Genomic DNA, 15983 nt, shown 5'->3' on the forward strand with positions numbered 1-15983 from the left:
TTGGTGGACCCTATTTTTCAGATCCAAATCTCAGACTGACCCATGTCCCAGGTCTAATCTGTAACCACGTGGTTGAGTTTTATTGCCATTCTCTCTCCCTCACTTCATTCCTATATTATAATGGAGGAAAAGCTCTTTAGTTCTATTAGGTGCTCTGGAGAATGATTACTGAATGCTTGTTATAGTTTGGTATGTCTGTAATATTAACTCCAAGAAGTTTATTATGGCCTTATTCCCTTTGAAACTTAGGGATGTAGTGGTAAGTCATCATGTTCTGGAAAAAGCACTTGCTTCTCTTGCCTTCCAATCCCATTTTCCAAAATCTGAGATACTGGTTTTCAGGAGGATTTTGGCATCATTACACTGATATTCAATAGAGACTTCCTTGTTGCACTTGAGATTGAAACAGCATTTGTCACTGTTTTCAGCCTGTATTTCTGAGCCTTACTTGATCCAGTGGTGTGACAATGTTATCAAGAAAAGTAAATGCTGGTTTCTTTGAAGCATCTTGCAAAATTTTATTATGTACAGAAGGAATTGGCACCTGGTATGAACAGACAAGAATTTAATGCTACTGTAACCCAAATCTGAACTACCCACTGAAAAAAATTATTTCCTGGCTACTTATTACAGAAAATAATTTTTAAAACACTTCTACTGAAAAAACATCTTTGTAATATTACAGCATTTTCTCTGATGTTCTGCTATATCTGTCACTGCCTTTACATGTTTTTAACTTAATGATACTAATATTGTTAGGAAAAAAAGGAAAGGGCTACAGGGATAATCAATGTCTTGTGATCCTCAGTTGGAGCAACATGATGTCGGTGGTGAACAACTTTCCCTCCTGTCTCCTGGGAGCACTTATAAATTAGCTGAAACAGCCTTCTTACTTGGTCTTTTTTTCACTGCATGTGAAGAATTCTTTTGCCTCATTTGATTTGTGCTTCATACATTGTAACATGTTTACTAACTTTTTCTACAAGTTCACTTAGCAGTTCCTTCAGATTTGCAGAAGTAGTTTTAAGGTACTTAGTATTTCAGGCTTTATTTTTCAGAATTGGTATTAAGAAACTGTATTTCTATAGTGACATTGTTACTGTTTAGTCAGCAATTTCAGAAGCCTGTCACAACTATAATTTTGGGGAAAAGAAAATTACAGGGCTGTATTTTTTTCCCTAGAGGTAATTTATGCTGTGACAGATCATTCTTTTCTCAATTTTTGATTTATGCACCAGACATAATAGATTTTTTTTCTCTCTTTTTTTTTTTTCATCTAGGACTAATATCCACTTTATCTGTGTACCTTCTAAAGTACCTTTGAAACATTTTGAATTATTTTTGTCATAAATTCAAGAATGATGATTTCACAATAGCAATTATGAGTCAATGCAGTTATATCAATATTGGTTCAATAACAGGAAAAATGTTATTGTATTGATTTTCTAATGTATTAGTTATAATGCTAAATTAATTTATCCTTTTTTTTTTTTCCTTTTTTCCCCCTAAGTTCGATAATTTAGACTTGAAACAGTTTGAAATTTGCCCTATGACCGGCCAGACTTCTCAAATGAGTGTGTGAATGGCTTACTCAAAAATGAATAATATCTGTGTGATATCTTATAGATTTTCTAGTAAATTGCATCTTTTGACTTTTCATTGTCCATCAAAATTTTTTAATGTGTGTTAAATAATTTTTAGACTACACAGTACTTCTACCTATATAAATCAATGTGAGTACCTAATCCTGTTCTTAATGATAAAAGATGTATTGTAAGTATTATTTGTTACTCTGTTTTTCATATCAGAACCATGCTCTGTAGATTATATGTGCAAATCATAATAAATTTTTAAACACACTAGGAGACCTTGACATGCTTTTGAAAGATTGAAATTGAAAGTTCAAAAGAATTATTCTGTGTTTCCTTCTTCAAATGTTACCACAATGTATTTATTTATCTCCTCTCAGAACCATTAAAACATAAAAGTGGCCTTAAGGGATGTACTTAGTTCATTAACTTGGCTCTAGTAGTGACCAATAGTTTATGTGTGGCCAAACTATATAAAAGTCAAATAAATAATAATTGTTTCTTCTTATCTATAATTTGTCAGAAACTTCATTTTAGGTACTGACAGGATCAGATAAAGTGTCTTTTTATATAAAACTCTTAAAAAGCTTTCCAGGAAGTTCAAAGCTCATATAATCTTTTGGCAACCATACCTAGCTGTAGCAGAAAGTTCCACAGTGCAAATATGCCTCCTAAATAAACATTTTTTGATGTATTTGAAAGCTGGCACTGGTCTTGTAGAAAACAAAGAAGTGTTCCGTATTGATTTTCTCCAAAACACTCTTAAATGTTAAAGAAAGTCTGAAATTTCCATCTTCTACTTGATAAAATATATTATTCCATATTCCATCCTGCACACATAAAATAAAATAAAATCTGTTTTACTCCATCTTCTACATAATACTCTTGTTTCCTTAAAGGAAATTGCATTTTTTCCTAAATATTTTACTTTTCTCACTTTCTGCATAATAATGCTGTTAATTAGAAGTGTTGTGTATTTATTTTTGTTCAATATGTTACTAGACATTGGTATTCACGTACTAGAAGTAAAAGGGAAGCAAAGATAAAAGCCTATGCATATGTTTGAATTTATTTCAATAATTTGAAACAAATAGTTATAAATGATAAAAGAATGAGATACATTTAGGGAACATTTTTATATTTTTTCATCCACTGAGGGATAAATATGTATGTGAAAATGTATACCATCACATCATATACATATAGAAACTCACCTGAGGTTTATTAATTTTGAAGACATTCTGGTTTGCATACTTCTTATTGTGCAACAAATTGTTCATGTTATTTCCTCCATTTACCAGTTTTCACACCATAGATTTTAAAACTAGGATGTGCCTTATCTACTGGAAAAATTTCTGTATATCTAACTTAATCTAACTACATAACTTTATCATTGATCAGAATGAATTCTGAAAAAAAAATGGAGCACTATAAGAATTATGTTAAAAAAAGGACAGAAGACATGGTTTCTGACATGATATAGTAATTTGTACAGTTGTTAGAATGAAGTAAAGAATACATTTGATGGAAAACCTAAAAAAAAAAACAACAGGTTCTACAGGGTACTCAAAGAAGGCCTCAAGAGAACTCCAGGAAATATTTAGATTATAATTATTTTTATTTGTTTTAATTTATATTTATTATTTATTCATTTTGGATTATATTTAGAATTATATTCATGCTTGTTTCCTCTACAGCAAAACTTCGTGAGTCGTGTTTTGATCCTGGAAATATAATGAATGGAACCAGACTTGGAATGGATTACAAACTGGGTTCCACTGTCACGTATTACTGTGATGCAGGATATGTTCTTCAGGGATACTCTACCCTAACGTGTATCATGGGAGATGATGGAAGACCTGGGTGGAACAGAGCCCTGCCCAGCTGTCATGGTAAGAGCAGTTTTTCATTTATTTTAGTTGCTGTTGTCATTACTCTTGCTTTGAAATAGAGAAGAAACAAGTGGAAATTTTGAGGTGATTTTAATAATATTCTTTCAGAAAAAAACTCTTTCCAATTATATATGTAATAAAATACATATTTGACAACTCAGGAAACTATTGATTCCAGTTTTTATTAACATTGAATAAATAGTGTTTTTATTTTAAATTTTGTCTTTTTTAGCAATGTCATTCTTCACATCAACATATGTTCTTGAATTAACTTACAGCAGAATATAGAGATATGTACTATATATATGTATTTAAGTACAACAGTAAGTACACATTGGCTGTCATAATATATGTTTCTTTTTGCTAATACTGGCTTTAAAAACATGCCGATGAAATATTTTGTATATATTACATTACAAGATTTAAATTCTTGGACATGTGGAAAAGCCTTGAAATGCAGGAAATATCCAGTTACTCAAACTTTTAAAGATATGAAGTCTGCTTATTTCAAGATTCTTCTGACTTTAGCTGTATGACCATTGACAATCTCAAGCATCAGCATTTTCAGATTTAAACTCTAAGAAAAGATTAAAGTTTTGTTTTACTGATCTCTTAACAGGAAGTGATAGCCACTTGCTATTTTAACTTTGTGAAAAATCACATATTCTGTAAGATTCAGCACAAAACCTCTCCCATGTATGCAGATATCATATGAGAAAACTAGCATTTGCTTCTTAAGTTAAAATAAAATCCAATTATTATGTTACTTGCCATTCCTTTTCACATTTTGAGGAGAAAATACCTGTTAAATCCATTTTCAATTTGAACAAACATAGATTTAAAATAGAATATGAATTTTCTTTGTTGTGTGCTCAAATTTCTATTACAAAGTGGATGGTAGAGTACCTGCAAAACCAACAAAAAAAATTCAAATCTAAATAATATCCAATATTATAATCATTTGAAGAAGTTCAGTATTTTCATTATCTACCAAAACCATCATAGCACTGCATTCCAAAACCCAGTGGCATCAAACTGAGACATCAGCCCTTGAAAAAGTTTGGGAGTGTGTTCAAACTTCTAAAATCTCTGCATTAGAAGTCAAATATTTTTCCTCATTTCAAAATGAGGGATGAATGTTGTTTTTTAGGGAGGACATGGTGAGGAAGGTTGTTACGTACAAAAGGGGAAAGATAATCTTTTTTTAAATAATGTCTTGATGGATAATGGAAGTTAAAAAATATTTTATTGATGCAATAATTGTGTCTATTAGTGTCACTTATAATCTACTTAGCAATCTTTCAGCGCTGTCTGTTGTAACTTCCAGTGAAGGGAGAGCATTTTGCTTGGAAGTACTGCCATTGTAATAAATGGAGAAAAATAATGGCCTTTTTTCAAACATGAAAAAGCCCATACTTCTTTAGGATATGATGACATAGAACAGATTTTTTTTTTTTTCTTTTTCCACTAGTTAAGAATTAGTGGAGTTTTTTAGTTATGTTGCTGTGATATATTATGTTATATTTTGGCCACATTATCAATGCTTTCCACTTTTGTGTGATTTATCTCAAGAAAAACAGAACTTTTATACAGATATAAGAAAGATCATATCAGTTAATTAGCTTTCAGGTACAGAGTCAGCAAGAAACAATTTGAGAGCTGAATTTAGCTCCTGAAAACCAGTCTCACCTACACAATAAAATTTGCATAGTAGAAATCAGATTCCTCCATTCTTCAGTTTGTATTTTTGCAGCTGCTTTGAAACTGATAGAGTTACAATTAAGTGTGATATAAAATACCACCTCGGTGTATACTGGGGGTTTATTTAGTTAGTTAATTAGTTTTAAGAAAAAAATTGAACAGACGCTAATATTATCTAGGCTAATGTGCTAAGGAGTTTGGTATGTCACTATGGATGTTAAAAACAGGATGTAATGAACATATGCAGATGCATTATTGGTATGACAGAGACAATGATTAATGTTTTCTTTCAGCTTCAGCAACTATAGGTAATTTTAAATTTTTGGTAGCAAACAATAATTGTTTGCAGAATAGCAAAAAGACAACTACTGGAAAATCATATTCATACCTGAATGTGAAAACCTTGTTCCTAGCAGAAGAAATAATTTATTGATCACTAACACATTTTACTAGATTTCATTACAGTTGCATCCTTGGAAATATTTTAATCCAGGCTTCAAAAAAATTCCATCTGTAAGATATATCTAACAATATCTAATACTTTTTTAACTGCCTATGAGAATATGCCTATGCTTATGATTTATTCACTTTCTAATTTGGTAGCTAAAACAATTCAAGCTATTATATCAGTTTCTTTTGATCTGATGGCTATTTGAGGCAGCTCAAATCAGGTTTATATCTGAAAACTTTTAGGGTAGAAAAGAGATATGCAAAAAATAGCATAATGTTACTGCTTATTGTTTTGTAATATTGGAAATGCTGACAACTTTTTCATAAATCACTCAACATTGTTTACTTAATCAGAGGCTTTATAGATCATATTTTTATGCACTTTTTACAAACTGACCATACAAAGAGTTGTAATTTAAATATATTTCAAATTTTGAATGAGGAATGAGTTGGGCAACTGCACAAGCCAGAATATTCCTGCAGTTAATGAAGCTGAATGTTACTGTTAATGACATGCTTTGTGTCTCTGTGTTTTATAGTTCCAAAGTAATGGTCAGTTTCACCACTTAAGCAGCATATTTTACTTAAAATTGTCATATGTTGACTTTTTACTAAGCATTTCTCACTTTCTTTTTGCCCAAAACATCATGTTTGTCTTGTAGAATCACATAAACAATGACCTGAGTACTTTGAAGTAGAATGGAAATCAGTTAGGATTTTGCTTTGAATACAAAAATGCTATTTAAATTCTGAATACTCTGAAAGGTTAATTCTAAACTTGAAAAATCAATTGAAGGTATTTTGAAAAAAAATATGAAGGATTTTATTTAATTGTTATTGAACTATCTTCTGAATTTTTGTTCCCAAGCTTCCACTTCCAGATTTTTACAAATTTATGTACATTGCTTTATCATTCCAAGCTTTCCTTCCATATAGTCAGTGGAGAGAGACAGGCTTCTTGAAAGGTCATCAAGGGGCATTCAAAGAGCTGGTTAAGAAGGCATATTTTTCCATTTGCATTTGACTGCATTAACAGGATTTAATCTGCTTGCATGCTCAGCAGAATATGACAGCAACACGGGAAATACAAGATCCAGATAAATATCTGAATATACTGTGTGGAAGCAGCACTAAAAGCACACAACAAACTCTGTTTTTGAGGGATATATGTGTTAAAATTTAGCAGCTAGATTTCTGAGTAAAGTAAAGAAGTAGGCATCTAAGTCTGAGTGTACCTTAACCTATAAACCTCACACTACAGACCTTTTTCTGTGTGAGCAAACTCATTATTCCTCAGCCATGCAAAGGAGACCATTGTAACCTAGGAACTATCAAGTCAAAAAGCCAAAATGAGAAAATCTAGCTTCCACCTAGTGGAATTTGCAGTAACTGACTAGGGATTTAGTTGTCAGTGTACACTTCTCAGAGACAGTGGTCTCGTTCTTCTGAAGATATGTGATTGATTCTTTACTGTAAAATACACAAATAGTTTTGTAAACAGAAAATTAATCTAATCTCTTTCTATATGACCATGCAGACAGCTGGTATTTTGCTGAAAACCCCACAGTTGTTTTTTTTAATGTGTTTAAGTTAAAAACTCAGCTTTTCTTACAGATTTTCTGTTCATATCAGAAAAAAATTCAAAATTTTACTGAAATTAACTATAAATATTAACAATTCTGGAAAGATGGAAGAAAAAAATTGATACAGACAGATGCTTATATTCACAGCAAGAACTACTCTGACCTTTTGCATACACATTTGGAATTCATATTATGGCTTTACAAAGTCCATTGAATAATAAATATTGTTTGTAATTATTCTAGGCTTTCATTTAAGAAGTAATAATATCATATAATAATAAGTAAAGTATTGGAAATGAAGAAAGTTGTTAATTACAATGATCTTATTAAAATCAACTGCCAGAGAACCCTAATTCCCAATGAATTTAAAGGATTAGTTAAGTGGAGTGCATCATAAAACCAGTCACTTCCTCTTCTGCTGAAATAAATCTGCAGCCAAATTTTGGGAGCAGAGTTTAATGAAGGAAATTTTATAAGAATGAGAAATATTTTAAGCTATAAAATATTGGGGTTTTTTCAGCTTTCATTTTTTACTTTCTTTCCTGTAAAAGAAATTATTTGAAATCAAGCATATCTATTCAAGCCATAATTTTAAAAGATTTTGTACACAATTGTTAGTTTGAAACAACATCACGAATTAGCAGGGAAAATGTCACAGCAACTTTAATATTTTTGAAAATAGTGTGTTAATTATAAAATATGTAAATTAATTGACAGAGTTTCTCATTTTTTTGGCAATAAAAGTGTACAGAACGTACCAATGAAAATACATAATAAATTATGTGATCTTTTTTCTGCTTTAGAATATTAAAAACCGACATTTCTCTGTGCTTTGAACATGTAAATTTTCTAGTTAAACATTGAAAAAACATTACCTTAAAAAATTTTTTTTCATAAGGTATTTTGAGGTGCAGAGGAAAACTGGTTTTAGCATTAGTTTACATAAATGTATGTCTTTTCCTGTATTTAGTATTAGAACCATAGGTGCATATTTTTCTTTGAAGATTTTTTCAAACAGATAAGGTGACTTCAGGGTATTCTGTTCTTAGAAGGAAAAATATATCTTTACCATTTATCACACAGAGAAGCAAATATTTACTTTCCAAAGTCTGCAAGACATTGAATTAGGACAGGATTATGTAATATCAGTTAATAATCATGGTAAATTAATTAATAAATAACTGGAATTAAAGTAACTGATCCAGTCATCTGCACTGGCTGTAGCTGACATGCATATTTCTAACCTAACCTCAGGCAGCAGTCAGAACGTCCTCACTCTTGTTTAACAAGGCCTCAGTAATGCACTGGAAGAAGATTTATTATGTGGAATATGCAGGTGGTTACATCCATAAGGCTCATATTTCATTGTTTGCACAAGTTTTGTCATCTCCACTTTGTCTGTCACAGTGGAGACTGGGGGTGGATGGTTCTGGGCAACAGAATAAACCTGTAATTAAGAGACTGCATTGTTTTAAAATTGAATTCTATTTTGTTTTCCTTCTTGACTGGGTTACATAAAGCATTTTGCCAACATACTATAGGAATGTAGGCAAGGACAGTGTCCAGCATAAAAATAAAGAGCATAGCTCTCTCTTACAGATCCCATGTCCATTGACATTTAGCTCAGGAGCTGCTTGTGTTACAGCTTTGTTTTGCTGATGTTGCACTCTTATGAAGGAAAAGTGTCTTTTACAACAAGTGTCTTTTACGCTTAGTTTTGAGGTTTTTGCAGGAATATTTTCATGATATATTTCTGTTTTGCACCATAAACAGTAGCTGAGTTTTAAGAAGTTAATATAAGCATCACAACACCATGCAATATGCAGTTGTGTATTCCATCTATTGCAGAAATTATTTTGTTGCTATAAATTTAAAAGATTACAATTTCTTCACTGTTGTACTGCACATTTTATATGTTTCTATTATTTTGTTATTCCATTACTGACTTAGATAGTAATTTAAACCTTTAGTTAGGTGACATACTAGGAAATCACTGCTTTAGTTTGGGGTTTTTAAGATGTGTTTAAAAACAATATTTTTAGACATTAATATATATTTATATTTACCATTGAGAATAAATACAAGTAATAGAAGACCAGAGTACATTATTTTCAGTGATATTTTAATTATTTTCAGTTCAAATGCTGGTGATTCAGTTAACATCCTCTATTTCAGTATAAGATAAAAGTATGGAATGAATAGAGAAACAGCTGGTCTAAAGCAGAGCAGACTTTCTCAATGGGAGTAAATGTGACAATAATATGCTCTAAATGTATCTAAAGTGTCTGTAATACATTCAAATTGGGCACTCTAGGAGGAAAGAAAGAGAAAAATTATTTTTTTTTACTTTGTTTGGGGAACAATATTAAACTAGGGAAGGTTGTTGAAATAGATTTGAAGACAACAGCAAAAAGGTAAGTATTTACTGTTGATCTGAAATAATGTAAAAACACCATGTTAGCATATTGCCAATCAGAATCAAAATTTGAATGTATCACCAAAAGAGGTGATGAAACCACACAGTCAAGGGATCTAGTAGATATTAGGATATGCATTTCAGGAAAATTAAATGTTTTAAGAAGAAGGTAGTGGAGTAGAAAGTGTTTAAAAGAAGGTTGTAAAAAATGTGGCCAACAGGGTTTTGAGGAAAAAATCCCAAAAACCTAATTTAAGCAGTAATACAGTTTTGCAAAGATTAAAAAAGTAAAACCTTACTAAAGAGTTAACAACAGATCAAGGCCAAAAAAGAATTCAAATACAATGTTATTGAGGGGAAGGAAAAAAAAATCCTTATCTATTATGTTGTATTTCTTATGTTACCCTACTGAGGTAACAGGATAAGTAGTGCATTGGAGCAATTCCTTTGGCTTGAAGGAACTGAGTTAAAATAAGGAAAATCAATAAACAGAAGCATAGCAAGTTGCTAGGATAAGACATTCTTTTCTGTGTAGTTGTGAAAGAGATAGATATGAAGTGTTTGAAGTACAAATGTTGACCTTGAGGTTAAGTTAGCCTTTCTGTCGAAGCAGTGGGAGGTGATGAACCTGTCAGAAATCTTCCTTGATGAGTAGCTGGCCAATTTCCACAGTTAGAAAATTGGTAGAGATTAGTTAAAAAAAAAAAAAAAAAAAGTAGAACTAGGAGACACATTGTTCAACAAGCTGAAGAAAAATCAATATAACTTTAGAAGAGGAATGTGGATCTTTTTAGGATGTCTTAGAGCTCAACAAGCATATGGATGAAATTAAAATATAGTTGTTACCATGTAATTGAATTTATAAAGATGTTTGGCAGTGTTCCATGAAAAAATATTTTCTTTTAAGGGAAAATAATAGAATGCATTAGGATAATATTTGATTACAAGGTAAGAATTGAAAGTTGTTGATGTGATGTCCAGTTTTGAGTTATCTAGAAAAAAATCAATAAAGGAAGGCTATCACAAAGATCTCATATCAGTAATACTTTTGCCCAGTTCCAGGAAGAATGATGAGGAGAACTCCATGGATATCAGAAGGCAAATTCATTCTTATACTATATTATTCCATACTATATTACCCTATATTACATTACATGTAAACTGAATCTGCCAAGAACTCAACTCTGCACACACCTGCACTCAACTGCCCAGAATCTCGTGACTGTCTGCTTACTGACAGTCTGGACATGCACTTGGCCTGATAGGCCAAGGAAACAAAGCACCATCACTTTGGGTAAATACTCTCCATATTGCATTCTACTTTAGCACAACGCAGGAGCAGCGAATGAGATAAGAATTGTTTTTATCATTCTTTGCTTCTCTCACTGCTTCTCTCAGGTTCAGCGATTATGAATCCCACAATACCATACATATTTTGCCTATGAATTGTGCAATAGTTGTATTGTTCCAATAAAAATTCACATAAAATTGAGATGACAAACTTCACATTATCATAAAATTATATGGTATAATCATATCTAAAGTCAAATGCACAGAGTAAAAGGTACAACAATTTCACTTCTGTTAAGTGCAGATAAAATGCTTTTATAAGAAATAACCCTAAGTATAGGCATGTGATGACAATTAGATTTTGGTTGTGAAGTATCACAATAGCACAGAGTGGGTAAGGTTGGAGGGGACCACAGTGGGTCACCTAGTCCAACCTCTCTAGCCCATTATATATACTGCGATGAGGCAGTGTTAACAAAAAGTAAACAAATATAACATGAAATTCATATTTACTTCTTGCCTGCAGATACGGGAGAGTCTATTTCTCAGCACTCATAGTTCAAGGAAAAATAGAATTGGAGTTTTTATATGTAGTCCTTATTACAACAAAATAAAAAATCTTAAATTTTTGAGAAGTGTAATTAAAAATTTTCCAATACTGAGAAATAGATCTGGGCTCTTCAACTTGGTAATCTAAAATGTAGTAGATAAGATTCTCTGAGTTGCTGATCCCTAGAGATCCCAGTGACATGTGTGAAAGTTTACCAGACACAAAAGTTTCACGGGTATTTTTCTTTCTTTGTCTTCTGCATGTTTTAAATGTCAATTATGTATTATTTAGTTTTGTATTTTCAATTGGTATTTGTGCTCATAGCTGTTCACTGACTGCTTATTTTGACTATTGTTCCATTTTATAGTTCTTTCTGAGCCTACTTTTCCTCCCTGTGTTTCAGGAGTCCCAGTTCCTAACTTTCTTGATTAGCTTTATTGACTTCTAATCTGAATGTGTCCTTAATTATGGATATTATATTGTTTCTGTCTTTTTTTCTTCCTTCTTTTTAATTTTCTTTAGTTCATTTTGCTTTAGTGAGTTTGAAAAGTGGGAATTTCTGTCTCTTTAAAATTAATTTAAAAGTCTGTATGACAAATCTAAACAACAATGATGGAAAAGAAAGCTGAGATTGAGAGGATTGCAATGACCTCAGTGAATTTATCATTAACTGTCAGATCTCAAATTTAAAATTACAATCATTAACTGTTCCTGCAGTTTCCTTTTAAACTGCTGATGCACACACACTCAAAATATTTAAAATCACTTGGAAACAAAGTGATCATAATTTGAAAACCTCAAGTGTCATTCTAGTATTATAATATCATTTGCAGATGATTCAAGAAAAAGCTGATTCTTTGTTCCAGCTGTGGTTCACTGCTAGTGCTTAAAAACTCATTTGGATAAAGGCAGTATACAACAACATAAAGGGGGTTTGAATGGGCAATATACTCATTACAGAATCACAGAATCACTAGGTTGGAAGAGACCTTCAAGATCATTGAGCCCAACCCAGCCCTAAAACCTCAACTAAACCATGGCACTGAGTGCCACATCCAGTCTTTTTTTAAACACATCCAGGGATGGTGACTCCAACACCTCCTTGGGCAATACATTCCAAAACTTTTTCACCCTTTCTGTAAAAAACTTTTTTTTAATATCCAACCTATATTTCCCTTGGCACAGCTTGAGACTGTGTCCTCTGATTCTGTCAGTTGTTGCCTGGAGAAAGAGACCAACCCCCGCCTGACCATGACCACCTTTCAAGAAGTTTGAGAGAGTGATAAGGGCACCTCTGAGTCTCCTTTTCTCCAGGCTAAGCACCCCCAGCCCCCTCAGTCGTTCCTCACAGGGTTTGTGTTCCCAGCCCCTCAGCAGCCTCGTTGCCTCCTCTGGACACAGTCAAGCGTCTCAACGTCCTTCCCAAACTGAGGGGCCAGAGCTGGACACAGCACTCAAGGTGCAGCCCCACCAATGCCAAATACAGGGGAAGGATGAGCTCCCTGCTCCTGCTGACCACACTGTTCCTGTCACAGGATGCCATTGGCCTTCTTTGCTACCAAGGCACACTGCTGGCTCATGCCCAGTTGGCTGCTGACCAGCACCCCCAGGTCCCTTTCTGCCTGAGCACTGTCCAGCCACACCGTCCCTAGCTTATATCGTTGCAGGGGGTTATTGTCGCCAAGATGCAGGACTCAACACTTGGATTTATTAAACTTCATCCTATTGGACTCTGCCCATCCATCCACCCATTCCAGGTCTCTCTGCAGAGCCCTCCTACCATCCAACAGAATGACACACACTCCCAGCTTGGTGTCATCTGCAAATTACTAATGAAAGACTCAATCCCCTCATCCATGTGGTCAATAAAAATATTGAACAGCACTGGCCCCAGCACAGACCCCTGAGGGACAGCCCTGCTGACTGGCCCCAGCTGGATGCAGCACTGTTCACCACCACCCTCTGGGCCCAGCCGGTTCCTATCCCAGCACAGAGTGCTCCTGTCCAAGCCGTGCAGCTTTCCCAGGAGTGTGCTGTGGGAGACAGTGGCAAAGGCCTTGCTGAAGTCCAAATAGACAACATCCACAGCCTTTCCTGCATCCACCAGGCAGGTCACTTGGTCATTAAAGGAGATCAGGTTGGTCAAACATGACCTACCCCTCCTAAACCCTGCTGGCTGGGTCTGATACCCTGGCCATCCTGTAAGTGCTGCATGATGACACTCCATACAAACTGTTCCATTGCCTTACTAGGTACTGAGGTCAGGCTGACTGGCCTGTAATTACCAGGTTTCTCCTTCCCACCCTTTTTGTGAATGGGAATCTCACTGGCCAGCTTCCAGTCATCTGGAACCTCACCAGAGAGCCAGGACTGTTGGTAAATGATGGAGAGTGGCTTCACAAGCTCATCTGCCAGCTCCCTCATCACCCTGGGATGGATCCCATCTGGGTCTATAGCTATAAATATCCAAGCAGCTCAGCAGTTCTCTGGCTGCCTCCTCCTGGATAACAGGGGGATCATTCTGCTCCCTGACACCATCTACCAACCCAGGAGGACAGTTGTCCTGAGGACAAGCTGTCTTCTCACTAAAGACTGAGGCAAATAAGGTGTTAAGCATTTCCAGCTTCTCCTCATCTGCGGTTACTAAGCTCTCTACCAGATCCAGTAGAGAACAAAGGTTTTTCTTACCCTTCCTTTCACCATTAAAATATTTGTTAAAACATTTTTTATTATCCTTTACAGAAGTTGCCAAATTAAGTTCAAACTGAGTTTTGGCCTCCCTCATATTTTTCCTACATATCCTAGCACCCCCTTAAATACTTCTTGAGAAACCTGACTCTCTTTCCAAAGATGATACATCCTCTTTTCACTCCTAAGTTCCTTTGAATTTACAGCCTCTCTAGCCCTAAAATGGTCAAAGTCCTATCACCAAAACAAGATTCAGGGGCTGATATCACTTATGAGCTCTATAGTAATAAGTAGATTCTTTGTTCTGTGAAGTTTGAAATGAACTTATAAAGTTACTGAGTTCTGAGAAAGCTCATAATTTACCTTTCATCCTCACATTTTTTATGTTTCTTCTGCTTAGAAACCATCATCATGCTCTTCATCATATAATAGAATTTATTCTTAAACCAAAGAAGTAATGAAATCTTATTTAGATATGAAGAGTTCACAGATGAACAAATAAATAATAAGTAGGCTATATGACCTTCAAAAAGAAAAAAAAAAAAGGAAGTTTCTCCTTGGGAGGGATGATTATTTCTTGTGAAGAGATCTATAAATCCTTGCACATTTTTGATTCATATTTTCTATGCACCAATCTCTCAATTCTGCTATTGTAGCTAAAATATGTTAAGCTTTGTTAATCTCTGATTTATTTTTACTTCTACACATCTGTCATATAATGTTCTTTTCCTCTTGCTATCTTAATATACTTGAAAGACTCTGAAATGGTCTTCCCCAGAAGACTGCCAATTTTCTTTTCTCTTCTTTTTTATTCATTTAGTATGTTGGCAGTTAAATTGTTTTAAAATCATTGTTCGTTTTCCCTCAGCAGTTCCTTAAATATCCTGTCAAGTCTCCTGCAGGCAGTTGACTTGAAAAGCTTGTTCAAACTCTTATTTAGTTACTTTTTCTCAGCTGTGGAAACTATAACACTGGTGTGCTCTTTCAAAGGAATGAAGCTGTGCTGAAGCATAGGCTGACTGCAGAGACCTATTCCATCTCCATTTATTATAAGCAGAGAGTGTTTCACTGCAAAGATCTTTATTCTAGCACAAAAGTTGTTAGAAAATGTTTTCTCCTATTTGATGGCTTTATTCTCAGAGCCTGCTACTTTAATTCCATCTTACTGGCAAAAGAAAACAAAACATTAAATGAAAGAACACAACATTATTGAGTGCCTGTGCAGTGAGTGACTCCTGGAAAAATATCACATGGCATTCTACTGGTTTTATCAAGTGGAGCAGTGAGAAACATGAACAGGAGGAGCTCCAGCTCCCATGCAAACAGCAAGACAGGGAGAAGTCAGATCCCACCCTTTGTTCTAGGGGCAAGCAACGTGAAAAATTTTCATCATCTGCACACAATTCCTTCAGAACAAAAATGTTAATGCATTAAACATCACTTGAAATTCTAGAAGACTATACTGCACTGGAAATTAATTTCATCCACTGCTCCTTGTTGAAGAAAGCTTTAATTCGGGAAGCTATTTCTTGCAGTATAAGCAGAAAAATGAAGAATTAAGAATAATAATTTTCTACAATTTAGCTATTTTAAATTCAAAAATTACTAATACATCTGTTAAACAGGGATTTAAAATTTCCTATAAATTAAGATTAATTTTAATCTGGTTATTTTTAGTTTTAGTTATTAACCATTAATATATTAACCATACTTATTTGGTTACCTATTTGGTATCTGATTATGCTATGGAATATTTTGACATTTACATTCCACAGGCCTTGACAATAAATAAGTCATGATGTATAGCTATACCCTGACATTTAA

The 15983-nt window shown here is 33.8% G+C and overlaps 1 protein-coding gene across 4 annotated transcripts in view; it reads left to right on the forward strand.

The window, feature by feature from the left end:
• CSMD3 (CUB and Sushi multiple domains 3) overlaps nt 1–15983 on the forward strand; it is a 585000-nt gene that overhangs the window by 419922 nt on the left and 149095 nt on the right. For all 4 annotated transcript variants that reach the window (XM_058018891.1, XM_058018902.1, XM_058018909.1 and 1 more), the window contains one exon: nt 3287–3481. In XM_058018891.1, coding sequence (XP_057874874.1) covers nt 3287–3481 — 195 coding nt within the window. The remainder of the gene's footprint in view (nt 1–3286; nt 3482–15983) is intronic.

The sequence above is a fragment of the Melospiza georgiana genome, chromosome 1, assembly GCF_028018845.1.
Source record: "Melospiza georgiana isolate bMelGeo1 chromosome 1, bMelGeo1.pri, whole genome shotgun sequence".
NCBI lineage: Eukaryota > Metazoa > Chordata > Aves > Passeriformes > Passerellidae > Melospiza > Melospiza georgiana.